We start from the raw sequence: 17,046 nt of genomic DNA on the forward strand, positions 1-17,046 counted from the left end.
AAAAAAAAAAAAAAAAAAAAGGAAAGAAAAGAAACACAACATCATTGCGAAGGGCTATGCTGATGATTCGCCGGGGCAAACGTAGCCTGGGGATCCCAATCACGCCCTTGTGATGCGCTGGGTGGCCGAGGCGAGGAGAAACTCATCGACGGCCGCACGTACCGCGCCTCGCGTCCGTAGTGGCTCCCCTCGGGGCTCATGGTGCGCGCAACGCTACGTGCAACGCTGGGCGCCCGGGCGATAGGTTCCGGGGACTTGCATGATTGCAGTCCCGTGCTTTCGAGCATCTCGTAGGTTCGAGTGTCAGGGGTTTTCGTGCGCGCATCCACAGAGACGAACTCCTGGTTTCGGCCGAATTTCAGTTTGAAGAACTCGGCCCATCCGAGGAACATCGAGGGTCGGGCGAACAGGATGAAGTTCCACAGACCAACCAGCGATAGCAGGATTAATAATGCCAGGATTGTACTCTCGCCGGGTCCGATGCTGAGGGCCTCCTTGCGGCATTTCTTCCGGTCGCCCTTAGTGTCTATCAGACATGCAAGCCACGGCTGGGCCCTTTCTAGGTTTTCGTGCGTCATATTCATCTTGTTGTCGATCTGGATGAAGACCACAGCGAAGAAGATGACATTGCCGATGATGATCAAGACCAGGGCCACCCCCCGCCACTGTAACTGGAGGACGCGGCGGATGCGTCGGTATGCCTGGCGCGCGGTGACGGTCCGGATACTGGACGTATACGATGGCAGACGGGAACTGTTGGTGCTCGAATCGTTGTTGGTGTCAAAGATAGATTTCACATAGACATGGATACAATAGGCCATCGTGGCAAGTTGCAAAACCAGCGATGCTGCGGCAAAGGCCATGATCGGGGCCCAGTAATCCTTGGTTCCATATTTGATGTTGATATGGCACATGTCCCCAAAGCGAAAGGAGACTCCCGTCAGGATGAGCATCACCGTGATGCCAATGCCGGGGATGCCCCAGCCGCAAATGAAAGCCCCCCACATAAACTTGTTGCCAAGGATCACCTCCCAGCAGACTTGGAGGTGAAAAGCAAGGGTACGGATGAAACCTGCAACGGTCAGTCGGGGCAAGAAGATGTTGGCTCTCGGGGGGGAAAAAAAAAAGAAAAAAAAAAAAAAAAAAAAAAACGTACTCCACGTAACTACGGCCCAGCCTCCGAAGAGGAGTAAAGTCCCGGACCATGCGCAGGAAAGATTCGAACGCATATCATTGGGCGTAATTGGATTGTAGCATTGGTCAGGTTTAGCCCCGATAGGAATAATGAATGCAACCTGGAGGGTCAGCCAATCCCCCACCACACGTAAGACCGTCCAAGAGCCGCATACCTCCATACAGCAGATTCCTAGAGTAAAGCAGATACTCAGGTAATGACGATGCGTCCATTTTGCTGGAAGGACTGCATAAGAGACGAGGAGGAAGATACAAAGGGGCAAGACTGCGACACTCAGCCAACTCGCAGCGTTCGCCTTCGTCGTGATGTCTACCGGGGTCGACCACGTTAGAGAAGCTGGGCGTAGAGCCGGTGTGGATAGATATGACTCACCCTCTCCATAAATCCAGTCCGCCAAGGGACATGGCATACAGCAAGAGGTACTACCGATCTTCGAACAATACCGTCCTTCGATATCTATGAACCCGGCCGGTTAGCCCCTCCACGGCCAGTAAACCCAAGATCAAAAGAGAACATACATCCGCCGTGGGATGGAAAGAGAGACTCCTGGAAGAATGGGGCGGGGCAGAGCCCGTGCAATGCCTGATTTGTCATTTGTGATTTTTATTATGTTGTTTCGGAGTGTGGTGTTGTATGCGACAGGTGGAGTGCGAGGGTCATATCCCCTGGAAGACGGGCGACACAGGCACTCGAGAATGCGACTCTAAGAAAGCTTCCCGAGTGTGATACCCCACGGAGAGGCTCACCGTCGCGCAACGACAGCAATGAGCAGGAAAAGGGAACTATATCACCAAAAAAAAAATCACTGGGGTAGTGGTCGGGGTGAAAAGGCCAGGGAAGGCAGAGCGAAGGGGGGCAATAAGTCAGATATAGTTAGAATTAGCTGATGAGCCATCGTAGTGCCTCTCCGGTCCTAGCCAGAAGTCCCAATCGCTTGAAGGGAACACAATTTCTAGTGGACTGACTGGGGGGGGGTAAGGGAGGGTCCGTTCACCAGAGACACAACTGCCCCCGTCGAACCTCCGGATTCTGATTGGATGCCTGGATTGTTGGAAGAGAGACTGGAACGAAGCTCCAGGATAAGCTTGGCACCAAAGGGGAAGTAAGGGTGGGGATGAGACGCAGAGAACGAGGATCCAAGAAAAAGGCTCTAGGCTGGAGAGGAAACGGTATGCAAAGCGGGGAAAGATATTGGTTAATTTTACTGACACGAGGGTTGGTATCGTATTCTAGCCTCGATGGGGAAATTTTACAGATGACTTTATTTATTACTAGGTGGATTTTCTTTTATTTATTTTCCTCTTTCTTTTGGGAGAGGCGAAGTACCGGCACATCTCCACTTCAATGTTGGACCTTACTCCTCATTAATCTGAAATGGGGGAAAGAAAGGTAGTAATTATAGAAACTAATCGTAGCCCTAAATCGGTCGTGTGTCAAGTTCTGCTTAACCCATGGTTACTCCCGTTCCGGACAGGCAGACAACTTCCCGTCAACCTGATACAAAAGACGACTCCATCCATCGGTCTCAAATATGAGTAGGAGTTTCGAAGTATAGGAAAGGAATCAATTCCGTACGGAGTTCAATGTTTTAGTTCTCTCTCCCTTTGACTTAGTCGTCGACAACCCTTGCGCTTGGACTGCTTTCTAGGGTTCGGCCTAACCCTAGGTACGGCCAAGTATTATTAGCCCGTAACAACCTTGCATAGATTCCGACATATACATACATACATCGTTAGTCTAAAGCGAGCGTGGCGAAAATAAAATGGGACAAATAAGATTTATATTATGTACACACTTCCTGTGTCCAACCAATAGTTCCATTTTTTTTTTTGACCCTGGAGCCCAAGTCTGCACAGTGTACATTGGGATAGAGATAGTAGTTAGTGAACCTTGGTCTACGGCAAATGGACCGTCAAGTACCGTGGACCACCAGAGGACGGGGTCACTTCTCTCCCTTCCAGACCTGCATCATCCTAAACAACTAAATAACTAAAATAAATATTAACCGATAGACTTTCCTCGTCCCACTAAGGTCGCATCTGCTCCAAAATTTTTCATCTTTCCACGCATCGGAGGGCCGATCTCTCGATTTTGAGTTCGCCGGACTGCCTCGTCATTTGTCTCCCCCTGGTACCTGCACAATGCATGAATGGCTGCAGGAGAAGTTTTTGGCTGACTCTCTCTAGTAATTTTCCTCTTTTTTGTCGTTTTAGGACTAGGAACGACTTCCCCTCCTTCTCTATTTTATTTATTTATTGACATTTTAATTTATATTGTTACCCTTTCCTCGCATCTTCCGTCACATCCTGTCGTAGTATTCTAGTGGGATCTCTGAGTAATGATTGTCCCGACCGGCTGGGAAATGGAATTGGCTTACGTCGAACATGACACCGTCCATCCTGCTCCGTTACTCTAAAAGTATCCACCGTTCAAATCCTACCTGTTGGATCCGGCCAATGACCTTCCCCGGTCACGTTCTCATCAGGTCTCTAGAGCCTCACCGCGATCCCTCAAGTAAGACACGGAGCACGCAGTGTCCACGGTACGTAGAGCGCACGTATCCAGAGTTCAAACGACCTAGGGGGGTTTCGACCTGCCTTTCTCGGCCACGAACCCATCCCCAACACTGATCGACGCGGTGGGAACCTTACACCACGGGCTGACAGCCCTCCTGATCGTCACGGAATAATGGATAATCACGGCAATTGGAGGTTTTCCCTCCAGCTAAGAACCTTTTCCGCCGCGGGATTTAGCTGCGATTGTATCAAGGTTCTGCCTTAGCTACGAACCGCGGTGACGATCTAGATCAATAGTCTCTGTTTGACGGGATGTCACGGTGTACTCTTTCTTTTTTTTTTTTTTTTTTTTTTTTTTTTTTTTTTTTTTTTTTTTTCTTCTTAATTTTTAGGGTATGAATGGAGACAGTCAGCAGGCCGAGCCCATAGTCGATATTTTGCGATAGAGATGGAGTATCCAGCTATGATCTTAAAACCTGTCGGTTATACGTATGCAGTGCTTCGTGTGTTATAAAATAGTAGACTTGTTCCACGTGGAGCCCTTTCTTATTGCGGTATCAACCATGTTATGCAGAATATACCAGGGATGCTAGAACTATATCCATTTCCCGTTTCCTTTTTCTTTTTTTGTTCTGATTTGGTTGGAATGAACCTTGGTCAACTCTACGATGCTGCAAAATTCAGTTACAACGCCGGGAACTATAATTTGCGGCCCTCAAAGTTTGGCGTGGAACTTTCCACTGAAGAATCCACGGCGTTATACCCGTTTCCTTTTCACCCTCTGCCTCACTTAACTATATCCAGTAAGTTAGATCCGAACGATGAGACACCGGCGCTGCTGCACCGAAATTTTCTCCTCGTCTTCTTCTTCTCCTCTGCTCATCTAGATAGGGGGATTCACTCAGATACCAGGTTGGCCGATAAGAGTTGATACCAGCCACGGCGCCTTTGTCAGGAAGCCACTGACGAATAGTGCATTTGTCGCCTTCGTTCATCTATGCCAGTCGGGGAATTTAGCCTCTCAGCCCATTGACTGGATTGAGACAGGTACAGGGAAGGAAGTCACACGAGTATCTAAATTGTACGACTTGGTAATCAGATAGAGATGCGGTAAAGAGTTAAGGTGGTCATCTGTCAAACAATATATAAATATATAAGCTAAATTTTGTAGTTTACATCTATTTACACTTCTCTTCATCTACAATTTTATATTTTATACAAATTTACCATGATCCCCGGTTATCGGAGCACGTAGCCAGGGTCTATATCAACGACAGAAAAACAAAACAAAAAAAAAAAAAAGAAAAAAGAAAAGAAAAGAAACAGTACTGGAGGATCGCTATCCTCTATCTATCTTTCGTATCACCGTCTCCCGACATGGATTCCTGGACATACGAAACCATCCTTAACTCAAAATGCGACCCTGTACCTGAATGCTATCCTGGCTTGGCCCCTTCAAAAGGGCTCAATACCCGAGATTTGTGTCACCGTCAGTGCTCCAACAAATGAATTAAGAAGATTCGCTAACGAGGCAATGCACCAGTCGGGGAATCGGAGAATCGCCGGAGAGATCGAGACCTTTCTCAACAGGCGATCTCCATTCGCCTGCGCGTTCACTCAAACCGTGCTACCACGAGAGCAAAGTATGCCGCACGGTCGATCATCCACGATGTGTATGGTTGATTTATGCTTGGGAATACATCCAATCGGGAAGCGTTGCCCCGTGGTGAGAGTGACCGTGGCGAGGTTGACATTGCGGCACAGGCAACCTCGTGCGCTTCATAGGCCCGTCGCTAAATGCGCAGCTGGACTGCGGTAAAGCTGCTTCTTTGTCACTTTGTCTGTGCTCCATCCATCCGCGCGCAGTTTATCACTCTAGCTCTCCATGAGTGATCGAATCACCGCTTAGTTTTAGCCACATACTTCCGCTCCTGTCTACCAGCGGCTTATCTGCATCTAGTTTCCAAAAAGTCCTTTGCTGACGGTGACCCTGCGATGGGCTGACCGTCCTGGTTCGAGATCACGCCACAAAGGGAAGGCATCGCGATGAAGAATGCTTCCTCTTCCCACCTCTCGACATTGGTCGAGCTGCGGGAAACGAGGTCTTTACCCCTCCTCAATCCACCGCGCGCCCCATCGCAAATACGTCTATCTGTCCAAGGGCATTCGCATATATCTCCTCCAGGCCCCAATGCAGCCAGAACCCACACGATTGAAACGCCGCACAACTTTGCGGCGCACAATGCGATTGTGCTCAAAATGCCGCACGCGGTGGATGATAGTATTTCTCCCTCCAGACTCCACCCGGGCAATCTTTCGGGTTCCGCGGGACAAGTCGACTTTGCAGTTGACGTGCATGTTCCCGTATAGCTTACTTCCGAGAGACCCTTTGAACAGCGGTGTGATGCGCCTGCATCGGTTTTGATCGCTATCGGCGATCTTCCGTCCTTCTCTTTCCTTCTTTTCTACGCCACTCTGTGGGTATCCTGATATTTGATGTATTTTGTGGTATATCGTCGACGTAAGATTTATCCTGATATAAGCGATGCGTGACACCTACGCCGACGTAGGATGTGCAACGCAACCGAATGGAGCCTTGCGCTCTTGCAAGGCTCACCGCGATCATTGTTTTGGGGTAATTGACACTGCGTAATCGCTGACCAGTCGCTGGTCCGTTCGAACTACAAAGTACTAGCCGTACTGGATGGTGGGATCTACATGTTTCCTACGCCAGTAGTGATACGGACACGTACAACTGGATGATACAGGTATAATTTCATTCATATTATTTTTGAGCTTGTAGCTTCATTCTCCACTAGCAGTATGTTCTCAAGCCGAAGATACCTAAATATCGCAATAGTCAGCAGATGTTCGGATGCATCATTGCAAGATACGTAGAGCGATATAAATGGGATCAGAAGTCCATTCCATTCATTGAACAGGCTACGAGAACCTGCCCTAAAATAAGAGGTACCAGAAAAATAATAAAGGTTGCGTTTCATCATGTGAAGTAGGGGAGACGAGAAACATCGGAAATACTAACCAGTAGATATCTCCTAGATATATAAATATAAGAGCATCATGAAGCTCTTGAGTCGTAAAAACCGGCAGAAAAATTAGGTGAGGGAAGGGAAAAACCACCAGCGAGAACCAAAGCAAGCAAAGAAAAAGGGAAACCCGACGAGCCTTAAAACTAAGCGAGGTGCATCCGCACCACGTGACCCCACAAACCCGCGGCCACACCGCCTTCAATCATTTCGTCGTCTTCAAACTTGGTGGAATTTTCATTCTTTTGTCTCCGCGCAGCTCAACACCGTCGTCGACAACTAATCCGACAAAACAGCCACCTTCATTCAAAATGGGTCGTCTTCACTCCAAGGGAAAGGGCATTTCTGCCTCCGCTCTGCCTTACTCTCGCTCTGCCCCCTCCTGGCTCAAGACCACCCGTGAGTACCACCGTCGCATCTGGACTCTCGACATATTCGCCTGATACTAACTCCGTCCCAGCTGAGCAAGTTGTCGACCAGATCTGCAAGCTCGCCAAGAAGGGTGCTACCCCCTCCCAGATCGGTGTCGTCCTCCGTGACTCCCACGGTGTTGCCCAGGTCAAGCACGTCACCGGTATGTTCATTGGTCCCAATTGCATCTTAAGAATCCGATCAAAAACCTAACAGAGATCGAATAGGTAACAAGATTCTCCGTATCTTGAAGTCCAACGGTACGCCACTACCCCTCCCCCAAACCCCTCCATAAAGAAAAGAAGGAAAGGAAATGGCCGAACGCGAGTCGAGAGCAGCAGCTTGAGAAAGTTTGCCGCGCCTTGACCCGTTCTCCAGATCCGAAATTTCCCAAATTATGCCTCTGCTTGGTCATACAAGGCTGACAGAGTGATTTTTCAGGCCTCGCTCCCGAGCTCCCCGAGGATCTGTACCACCTCATCAAGAAGGCTGTTGCCGTCCGCAAGCACCTTGAGCGCAACCGCAAGGACAAGGACAGCAAGTTCCGTCTCATTCTCATTGAGTCTCGTATCCACCGTCTGTCTCGTTACTACAAGTCCGTCGGTGTTCTGCCCCCCACCTGGCGTTACGAGTCCGCCACCGCCTCCACCCTCGTTGCTTAAGTGATTCTTTCGTCTTCACGGTACCTGGGTTGGTTGGTGAGTTGGCCGGAATTGTAGTCCTCGTTGTCTTCTTTCTTACCCTGAGAATGGGTGGGTTTTGAAAATCGTCTAGTGTTGGTTTGTGGCGGGCATTAGATGGTGGATGGATTATATCCTGTCGTCGACTAGAAAATTAAAAGAACTTTTCGTGACCATTTTTTTTTCTTCTGGTCCTTTACTTAAAAAAAATTCTCGTGTAGATGATGGATGGTATATCACTGCAGAGATCTATATGATCCCTCTGAAATTGTAGTCGTATGTATGTAATGGTATAATATCAATATGGCACTACAATCCGTATCTGTACGACACAATATATACATACCACTATCCCATTTATATTATACACGTCTTACCTCCCTTGCAACCGCATTACACAACTCAACCCTCACCCCAGCACCTCCCAACACGTGAATCCACAATCGCTGCGTATCACTCAACCGATCATTCTCACTCTTCACCTCCACAAACATCACCTCCCGACTCTCCGTCCGCCACAGAAACAGATCTGGAATCCCTCCCCCGCGCTGCTGGTACTCCTGCGCCAACACCTGGCAGATGGCCGCGAGCGCCTCACCCCGGAAGCACCGCACGATGTCGACGAGGTCATCCAGCTCGAAGCTCCAGTCGATGCCGATGGCGCAGGGTTCTCGGGGGGATTCGCGGGCGTGCACGGCCCGGACGATGCGCTCGGATTCACCGTTGGTGATTTCTACGAGGCGGTGGTTGATTTCCGATGCGCGGGTGGCGTAGAAGGAGTCTGTGTGGAGGTCTAAGGGGCAGGTTTGGAAGGGGGTTTGGAAGACGTTGGGGACGTAGGTGAAGAGGATATCGTAGAAGAGGTAGCTGAACTGGCTTTGTCGTTAGGGGATGGGAACATGGAAGACCAGGGAAGTAAGCAAGTGTAACCTACCAGAGTCCGGACAATTCCTCCCTCGGAATGATACCCCTTCCAGCCCTGGTCACGATACCAGCTCAAGCACATGCTTTCCACCCGGCATTCGCCGCCGTCTCGCTCGTCAAGCCAGACGGTCGGTCGACCGCGCCGGGACGTCGCGTCGTCTTGTTGTGCGCTGGGCGAATTCTCGCGGTCGATGCGGATGCCCTCGACAATCCGTCCTGCGGGTTTGGCGAGCATGACGTGGCTGAAATCGTGCTGCTCCCGTTTGACCACCTTGAGCGCTTTCTCGAGCTTCATGATCCGTTTCTGGAGATCGTGGTGCGAGATCAAGTGGCAGTCCGGGTCTTGGAGGCCCTCTTCACAGGTTTGCAGGGCAATTCGTCGCCAGTGTTTCCGTTGGGCTTCTTCGCTGCGTCCGTCGGATGGCATCAGGGCCCACATGTAGTGTTCTTCCAGGAGCGCCTTGCGCTGGTACCATGAGCCGCGTCGCGCGGCGTGGAAGAGGCGCTGGCCCAGCAATTCAGATAGGAGACTATGCTCTTCTTTATACGCCTTGAACCGGCCGAGCGGGTAGAGACCCTTGTGAATGATTCTGGTATAGACCCAAGCGGGTGAGAACCGACGGAGGTAAGCGCCCTCCCCCCTCTCGTACACGGAGTCCTCTTTTCGCTGCTCTTGCTCAAGCAGGATCTTCCATCGGGGGTGAACCTTGTACGCGAGATCTCGGATCTGCTCCAGCGACTCCACAGTGGGCGTCCCGCTGAACTCGAGGACGCTATCTATCTGGAACTGCGTTCGGAGGGCCGCTTCGAACTCCAGCAAGAACTCTCTCGACGGGAAGATCGAACTCGACCGACAAACGACATATTCGGGAAAATTCTTCCGCGAGGTCTTCGCCAGGATGATGGTGGTGAGGGATTTCTCCGTCCACTCGGTCGACCTATAAAAGACAAGATGGACGCGCTCGAAGAGGGCCCGCGGGCCCGAGGCAAGTCGGATACAATCGCCCGTGTAGTCGAGGATCTTCTGGATGAAGTGTCCGTCCCGGTTGGCGGTCGCTTTGCTGGTCCAGTCGAGTCCGGTTTGTTGCTGGCTGACGCGGTGCAGGGCTGTCAGGAGCTCTTTCTTACTTTTACCCTGTACTTTGGCGTCTTTGGCGATGGTCTTGAGCTCATCTAGGAGGAGCAGTGATGAGGCCTCTTCGAGAGTGGTGATCTCTTCTGTTTTGTCGGCGAAGCGGAACTCGCTGCCGAGATTAATGGCATCTGGGTTTTCGATACCGGCGGGGGTTTCGCCCGCTGGCCTTGAGCTGACTGGGAGACTCCGGTCCCGCTGGAGGTCGTCTACTACGGAAGATAGATCCGAGATATCGGAGTAGTACCCCAGTCGATTGATCCGGTGCCACGCTGAGGTCTTACGGAGGAAAAGTCGCACGTAGCTAGTTCCGTCAGCATGCGAACCGAGACTTAGTGGTTGACACGCTCACGTACAGATACTGTGACTCGTACGGCAGCTCCTTCCACTGTGTGAAGACCTCCATTTCCGCCTCGTCGAATAAATGCGCCTCCTCATCTAGCACAGTCTCCAGCGCTAGGTTGAACGCATCCACGTAGATGGAGCTCTTCCCTTTTCGCCACTTGCCATTTTGCAATCGCTCCTGTAGTCCAGATTCCTCTTCTTCATGATCTACGATGGCTTGAGAAGACTCGTACTCCTCAATTGCATGACTATCCGTGTCGATGGCGGGGAGCGACGACTCGAGCTCCGTCTGGCTAGCAGGAAAGGGGAGATCGTTTTGTGCAGGGTCTTGGTCTATGTACGGTGTATATACCGGAGACGAGATGTCTAAGTTAGTGAAAGGTGTGCCCGGGGTCTCTGGCGTCTCCACATCAGTTCTATCCGTGTTAGCAACGACGTCGTTCTGACTCGGAGTATCAATTTTTCTGCGCTTCACGGACGGCCGCAGGGTGTCCCAGTAGTCCAACAGGGACATGCTGCCAGGGGCGAATGGATACGCATGAGAATATCCAAACCAAACCCAGAAAACCCCTCTTTCTATGTAATAATCGAACAAGCATGTTCACTCAAAAGACAAGACTCGCCGTCACGAAACCCGACACGAGATCACATGACCTTAATAGGGATTTGCATCGTTTGCACCCCCCAATCCATATCATCGAGAAGCAGACTAACAGGTAAGAGTAATCAAATCAATTTAACGTCCAGTCCAAACAACCCCCTCGAAGAAAGAAAGAAATTTCCATTCAAATAACTCTCCAGGTCACTGCGATTCTCCAAACGAATCCCATCATGGCCGACGTCCCAGTGAGTGAAAACCCACTCCATCCCATTCCCTCCCTTACGCACATACCATGGCAATCCCCACAGTGGAGAGAGACAGAGTAGAGCTTCCGCCACAAGTTTTAGAAGCTCCACGAAAGAACTCCGCGCAATTTCTTTTCCCAATGATCGATCACCTCACATTTCACTGCTAGTATCTGGCAATTGCACTTGTGAACTACACTACACTACACTACACTACACCTTCCTTGGCTTAATCTATCTATCCACTTGATAACACACAACTCCAATATCACGGAAACATTGAAAGACGTCATATCCAAAAACCAAACCCTCTCCCAAATATTTTCTTAACGGAAAATAAAAAAACACAGTCTCCCATCCCGCCCTCCTTCAAAGACTCCCCCTCCAACGCCATGGCCAACGATTCCACCCCCAACAGCGCAGCCGCGAACACCCCCACCGCCGAATCGAACATCCCCGTCCCCAACGTCCGGCCCGGGGGTGCCCCAGCCCGAGTCTACATGAATGAGAAGATTGTGCCGTATCTCCTGGAGGGAATGAAGAGTGTGACGAAGGAACAGTGAGTCGAGTTCTTTCTCTATCCGTGTTTATAAGGAGAGTGTTGACAAGATGGGGCGGGATGATATTAGACCTCCGAATCCGCTGCGTGTGCTGGGCGAATTCCTTATTCAGAAGAGTAACGAGGTGGAAGGTGGTGGTAAATCTCCTGAGTAGATTGTGGGGATGGACTTGGGGTTTGGAGTGGGATGCGGCCTGGGTTGGGATTTGTTTCCTCCTGCTTAGGTCGGGGGCGCTTGTCTGAGTGATTGGTTAGCTGGGATGCTGTGCGCTAGGTATCATGGATGGATTTATATTGGATGGGTGAGGCAGTGGAATTGGTTGAGGGTTGTGAAGCTTGAAGGTTGGGTCGTTTGTGGTGTTCATGGGATTGGATTGGGTTTACGGCTTGGACTTGGAACTTGAGCTTTCGGGCTGATTTTACTTGGGATTTTTGAGAGTTTATGATACCATTTTTGTAGTTTTTATTAGATATGGCAAATATATAAAAGTTCGCTTGTTTGGCTGTGTTTTATGTGCGATGTGATGTTTTGTGTAGGTTGGCTATATGATTGTCTTTACTATATATTTTCATGCACTTGATAAAACGTCAGGATCATTCTAACCACCCACTAGTTAATATTCACCCACTTGCTGTTATAGCAATATAGACCACTAGCTCCACATAACGAGTAGTAAATATTTCAAATCAATTCTCAGGAGGATATATTCTTCTCAGCCACATCCAGTATATCAAACACTCTATCTACATCAAGGGAGATCAAGCCCCTTACCTCCATCAAAAGCTCGTTGATCCTTGCCCAAAGCTCGCAAGCACGAAAATCAACCTCCCCAATTTGCAAACCATCCCCGATAACCAACCCTCTCCCATCCTCCCCGAAAACCGGCCACCGCACCGACGGCTCCCCTTTCTCCGCCATGGATCTCCACAGCCCCATCAGCCCGCTTGCAAGCCCGTACTCCGTAGTCGTAGCATTACAGCTCCCATCGGGAACAGGCTGATGGGCCAGATTGCCAAAAATAAGCGGGATCTCCGCGGTATGTGTCGCGCCCAGGGTTGAGATGGCTTCGGGAGGGATACTCTCCAACCAGGCGCAAGAAGGGGTGTGTTGGAACTCGTAGGCTCAGACCGGGATACTGTTGTTAGAGGCTTGGATTAGGGCGCGGTGGGTGGGGCACTTGTAGGCTGGGTCTGTCATTACGGTTGAAATTGCGGCGATGGCTGGGAAGGTGGTTGAGCTGAAGAGCGAAAGTGGATAGTACTTTTTGATGACCGGGGCGAGTTTGGGACCGAAGTTTTGAGTTAAGAAGGCGTTGTAGGCTGTGCTATTTGCGGAGCCGAGGTCTGGGGCAAATTGAGCAGAGGCGAAGATTGTGCCTTCGCGCTGGGCTGGGGAGTGTTAGTTTGAAGGATGGGTAGTGGGTGGGGGGTTGCAGTGATGACTTACCGAAGCCGAAAACGGTTGGGACCTGGACTCGGTGGTGGGAAGGCTGCGCGGGGATTACTTTGCCATCGTGATGGGGGTAGAAGACGTGGCTTTCTGGGCTGACAATGCCTATAGCATCGGCTGCACCTAGGCCCTGAGATAGGAAGGGGTTTGTTTTGTAGGCATTTTGGAGGCTAGAAATTGATTTTGACTGGAGACATGTCCGCTATAGAGGGGTGTTAGCTGGGGTGAAGTGAGCTTGGGAACATTGCAATTCAACCTACATCTGTAGCCTTACAGGAAAGCCTTTGGGCGACGGAGTCCCCGACGCGTTGCGCCGTGGAGTTGAAGAGCACGTCTCTGCCGCCACCGGATTCCGTGATGGCCGCGTTAATCAAACTAGGTGCCTGTGGCAGAGTCGCGATGATGAAGGCATTCACCGCGCCGGCGGATTGTCCGAAGAGGAGGACCTTTTTCTGTTATCATCTGGTCAGCCCTTGTTCAATACCAACGTAGGTATGTATATACCCACCGGATCGCCGCCAAAAGCTCCTATATTCTCTCTGACCCACTCCAGCCCGAGCAAGATATCCTGGATTCCCTGATTACCCTCAAAGCCAGCTGCGCTCAATGCCAAAAACCCCAACGGCCCCAGCCAATAGTTGACGGAGACTAGGATGGCCCCCATCTCGCGCGACATTACACCCATCGTACAGCGGGTTGGAGATCCCGCCATTTGTCTCAGACCCGCCGTATATCCAGACTTGAACGGGGAGCCCGGAGGTCTTTGTGGCGTTCGCTGGTGTCCAGATGTTCAGATATAGGCTTTTGGATTCGTGTTAGCGGGTACATACATGTAGTATGGCAAAGGTGTTTTAGAACTCACCAATCCTCGGAAGTAGGACCCGTCTCGGCGAATAGATCCCCGAACTGAATGCAGGCCGGAGGTGGCTTCGTGGCGTGCAGGGTCCCGTTTGGAAAGTGGCCATTGTATGCTACTGGGGCAGCGAAGCGGCGGTTCCCAACGGGGGGCCTGGCGTAGGGAATTGCCTTGTAGTAGATTGCATCGGGAGTACCGGTACAGCGGCCACCTTGGACGGTTCCCGCATTAATCGTCGCTGTAGGAGCTGAGATGGCGGCCGTCAGGGGAAGGGCTGCCAGACAGACCCGCGGTTACTAATTTCGCGAACATCATCGGTCACTAAATAGCAGAAGAAGAGGTTGAGAGCCCCTCAGAATCGTGTTATACAGTCAAGAGGTAAGACTGATTTCCAGGCATCATTTGGCCCCCAAGCTTACAGTAAGCCTCCCGACGCGGCAAGGCTTGGTTCGCAGGTGTGAATGAATGGAGAATGTAAGGGGGGAAAGAACTGTTTCTATTTCTACATAACAATGGGGTTACGCCCATAGCTGTAACCAAGACCTGGTCTGCATAGCAGTCTGTTAGTGACTCGACAGGAAGACCACCAAGCAACAAGTCATGACGAATGGGGCAGCACACTCCCTCGAAAAATGAAATGTCCCTTTTCCATAGGTTAGCCCGGACCGCGACGATCATAGAACCTACCGCGAGAGAATGAGGGAACAAGGATCAGCGGCCGATAGAAATTACGTCGACAGATTGTTCGCTCACGCGCGATCTAGACGCGTACAGCAACTTCGCTCGTACTGGCGAGACTACAGGCACGCAAGCAACCCGATGGCGGAACTGGCGGATCATGGCTGAACTCCGTTCAACTGCTTGTGTCCTCAGGAGGGGCGTGGAGAGAGAAATTGTGCATGGCAAGATGAATATTATGTCTTTCTTCTGGCCGTATACAGATCGAACAGTCGTTACGTATAAAAGGTTGAATAAGACGCAACAAGGCGAAAAGCTGACTAGCGAGATAACGACCAATTTCCGGAAGAGTTGCAATGTAGAAGTGCTGAGATCCATCTGACAATCCGAGGAATTACAACGTTAAGGTAAATATCATGTCTTTTTTTTCCCTTTTCCCTGCCGCCAAATTTGTCCGGTGTTTCGAGCGAATCAACAAAAGAAAAATCCAGCTAGCGACCGCAGACCGACGACACAGAGTATCTTGTGCTTCCCTTTTCTTTTTTTTTCTTCTTTTCTTTTTCTCCGACATGGTGGAAAGGTCGCAGAACTGATGGCGTACCGATTTTTGCGTAGAAGACAAGAAGTAAGTGCGCAGACGACTTTTTCCGATGAAAAATCACGAACAACATAAACCGACATTCCACCGTGGCCCGTCGAGCTCATTCCCCATCGGTTGTGGGTATTGAATCAAGGAAAACCATCCCAAGGAATGGGGATGAGTGATGGAATGTGTCACAAAACAAGGGCAGGGGGTAACAAAAGAAACGCAAAGGGGAAGAAGCCTAGACAGAAGACTAGAGAATGGGGAGAGAATTACGTGCCATAACCCTAATTTGAAACGTCGAGAACTGCCAACTTTTGCACCTACCTGCTACCGTATCGGTCTTCACGCGGGTCGTAGGAGCGACCACCGCCACCGCCACCGCCACCGCCACCGGCATAGGCCTCACGGGGGGGAGGAGGAGCACCACCACTATGGCTGTAACTGGCAGGGTTAGCATCGCGATCATAATAGCCACGGCGCTCTTCACGGCGCTCTTCGCGGCGTTCATCGCGACTGTACCGGTCTTCCCGTCCTCCCGAAGCATAACGATCGATCCCGCGGTAGCTACCACCGTAGTCGTCACGGTAATCCCGACGAGGGTAGTCACGGTAGTCGCCACCTCGACCACCGTAGTCGCGGCGGTCACTGTAAGAGTCGTAGCGGCCATAGCGGTAGTCGTCGTTGCGACGCCAGCTGCCTCCGTATCCGCCCCGACGGTCGTCGTAGCGGTCACCACGTCCGCGGCCAGGGCCCCGGAAGTCTGCCAACATTGTGAGTTGACTTGAAGAATGAAAGAGAGAAAAGAAAAGAAAAGAAAAATGAATGAGACAAAATATCGCTCCCGATATGGGGATACTGACCACGCTTGGGGGGTCCAAAGTATTTGCCGGGGGTAGGGGTGCGAGGGCGGCTACGACGGGCCTTTTCGATGCTGAGAGTACGGCCCTCGATAACCTCACCCTGCAGACCCTCCTTGGCGGCGTCGGCTTGTTCAGCAGTCACCATCTTGACGAATCCGAAGCCACGAGATTCCTTTGTATGGGGGTCGACCATGATGGAGCAGTTCTCGACATCACCGTACTTCTCAAAAAGACGCGAAATGTCCGACTCAGTCAGGCGAGGGTGGATGCCAGTGACGAAAAGGTTGGAGCCAGTGTTGACAGCACCTTCTTCATCATCAAGAGGCTTACGAGGCTCGATGGGAGCTCTGAGAAAAAAAAAAAGTTCGAGTCAGTTTGTTTTTTGTTTCCTTTCTTTTCTCGAATTCAAGCAAGGCCCAGCACGTGGCGAGGGTTCCCGTCATGCGACATACCGGTCATCGGCGCGACCATTGGGAGAGCGGCTACGGGCGCGATCGGCACGAGGCTCATCGCGAGGAGATGCGCTGCGGTCGCGAGAGAAGCGAGGCTCGTCTAACGCGCGAGGAAGAGGAATAATCAGTATTGTTATGGATGATTATAGGGCGACCCAGTGAAGAAGCTGATGTAACCATCGAACATACCGTCATAGCGACCGTTTTCGTGATCGTACTCTGTGGCCATATTGATGGAGATTATCAAGTCGGAAGATTGAACTAAAAATTCTGTTGGCAAAGGGAGCGGTTATTGCAGAGGGAATGGGGCGCGTCGCACGTCCACTGATTTGATTATGGAAGATGATGAAGCAGAAAATTCCACCACGGTATGATTAAGAAAAAAGAGATGAGAACAATCACCAATCCAGAGAAGAAGGAGAAGAAGAAGAAGAAGAAGGGAAAATTAGGATAGCCGAGCAGAAGAAGGGTGAATGTAGGGGAAGGAATAATAAGAAAGGGGAAAGGGA

At 50.8% G+C, this 17,046-nt stretch overlaps 6 protein-coding genes across 6 annotated transcripts; 2 read left to right on the top strand and 4 right to left on the bottom strand.

Annotated features, from left to right (window-relative positions):
- Positions 1-14: 14 nt before the first annotated feature.
- Positions 15-2,096, bottom strand: gprM. The gene is made up of 5 exons (XM_032043255.1): positions 1,714-2,096; positions 1,568-1,651; positions 1,350-1,504; positions 1,157-1,295; positions 15-1,072 (listed from the first exon to the last, which is right to left on the bottom strand). The coding sequence occupies exons 1-5, from the start codon at positions 1,787-1,789 to the stop codon at positions 42-44; spliced, it is 1,485 nt and encodes a 494-aa protein (XP_031896199.1). The 5' UTR covers positions 1,790-2,096; the 3' UTR covers positions 15-41.
- Positions 2,097-6,953: 4,857 nt separating this feature from the next.
- On the top strand, positions 6,954-8,025 carry BDW43DRAFT_288218 (40S ribosomal protein uS15). The gene is made up of 4 exons (XM_032043256.1): positions 6,954-7,157; positions 7,219-7,332; positions 7,397-7,429; positions 7,611-8,025. Exons 1-4 carry the CDS (start codon positions 7,070-7,072, stop codon positions 7,829-7,831), a joined length of 456 nt encoding a protein of 151 aa, XP_031896200.1. The 5' UTR covers positions 6,954-7,069; the 3' UTR covers positions 7,832-8,025.
- A 65-nt stretch (positions 8,026-8,090) lies between these two features.
- On the bottom strand, positions 8,091-10,931 carry BDW43DRAFT_189060 (fanconi-associated nuclease 1). Its single transcript, XM_032038991.1, has 3 exons — positions 10,262-10,931; positions 8,784-10,209; positions 8,091-8,721 (listed from the first exon to the last, which is right to left on the bottom strand). Exons 1-3 carry the CDS (start codon positions 10,762-10,764, stop codon positions 8,212-8,214), a joined length of 2,439 nt encoding a protein of 812 aa, XP_031896201.1. The 5' UTR covers positions 10,765-10,931; the 3' UTR covers positions 8,091-8,211.
- A 47-nt stretch (positions 10,932-10,978) lies between these two features.
- BDW43DRAFT_288222 (DPY30/SDC1 family protein) lies at positions 10,979-12,152 on the top strand. Its single transcript, XM_032043257.1, has 3 exons — positions 10,979-11,096; positions 11,447-11,655; positions 11,726-12,152. The coding sequence occupies exons 1-3, from the start codon at positions 11,082-11,084 to the stop codon at positions 11,808-11,810; spliced, it is 309 nt and encodes a 102-aa protein (XP_031896202.1). The 5' UTR covers positions 10,979-11,081; the 3' UTR covers positions 11,811-12,152.
- A 124-nt stretch (positions 12,153-12,276) lies between these two features.
- On the bottom strand, positions 12,277-14,489 carry BDW43DRAFT_303123 (Alpha/Beta hydrolase protein; the record flags this gene model as incomplete). Its single annotated transcript, XM_032045369.1, has 9 exons — positions 12,277-12,312; positions 12,551-12,769; positions 12,857-13,044; positions 13,103-13,307; positions 13,366-13,557; positions 13,614-13,753; positions 13,785-13,906; positions 13,968-14,235; positions 14,381-14,489. 9 exons carry the CDS (start codon positions 14,487-14,489, stop codon positions 12,277-12,279), a joined length of 1,479 nt encoding a protein of 492 aa, XP_031896203.1.
- Positions 14,490-15,608: 1,119 nt separating this feature from the next.
- Positions 15,609-17,029, bottom strand: BDW43DRAFT_288233 (RNA recognition motif domain-containing protein). Its single transcript, XM_032043258.1, has 4 exons — positions 16,857-17,029; positions 16,727-16,798; positions 16,538-16,637; positions 15,609-16,432 (listed from the first exon to the last, which is right to left on the bottom strand). Exons 2-4 carry the CDS (start codon positions 16,764-16,766, stop codon positions 15,955-15,957), a joined length of 618 nt encoding a protein of 205 aa, XP_031896204.1. The 5' UTR covers positions 16,767-16,798; positions 16,857-17,029; the 3' UTR covers positions 15,609-15,954.
- Between the last annotated feature and the right edge of the window lie 17 nt (positions 17,030-17,046).

This window comes from Aspergillus alliaceus (assembly GCF_009176365.1).
Source record: "Aspergillus alliaceus strain CBS 536.65 unplaced genomic scaffold BDW43scaffold_53, whole genome shotgun sequence".
NCBI lineage: Eukaryota > Fungi > Ascomycota > Eurotiomycetes > Eurotiales > Aspergillaceae > Aspergillus > Aspergillus alliaceus.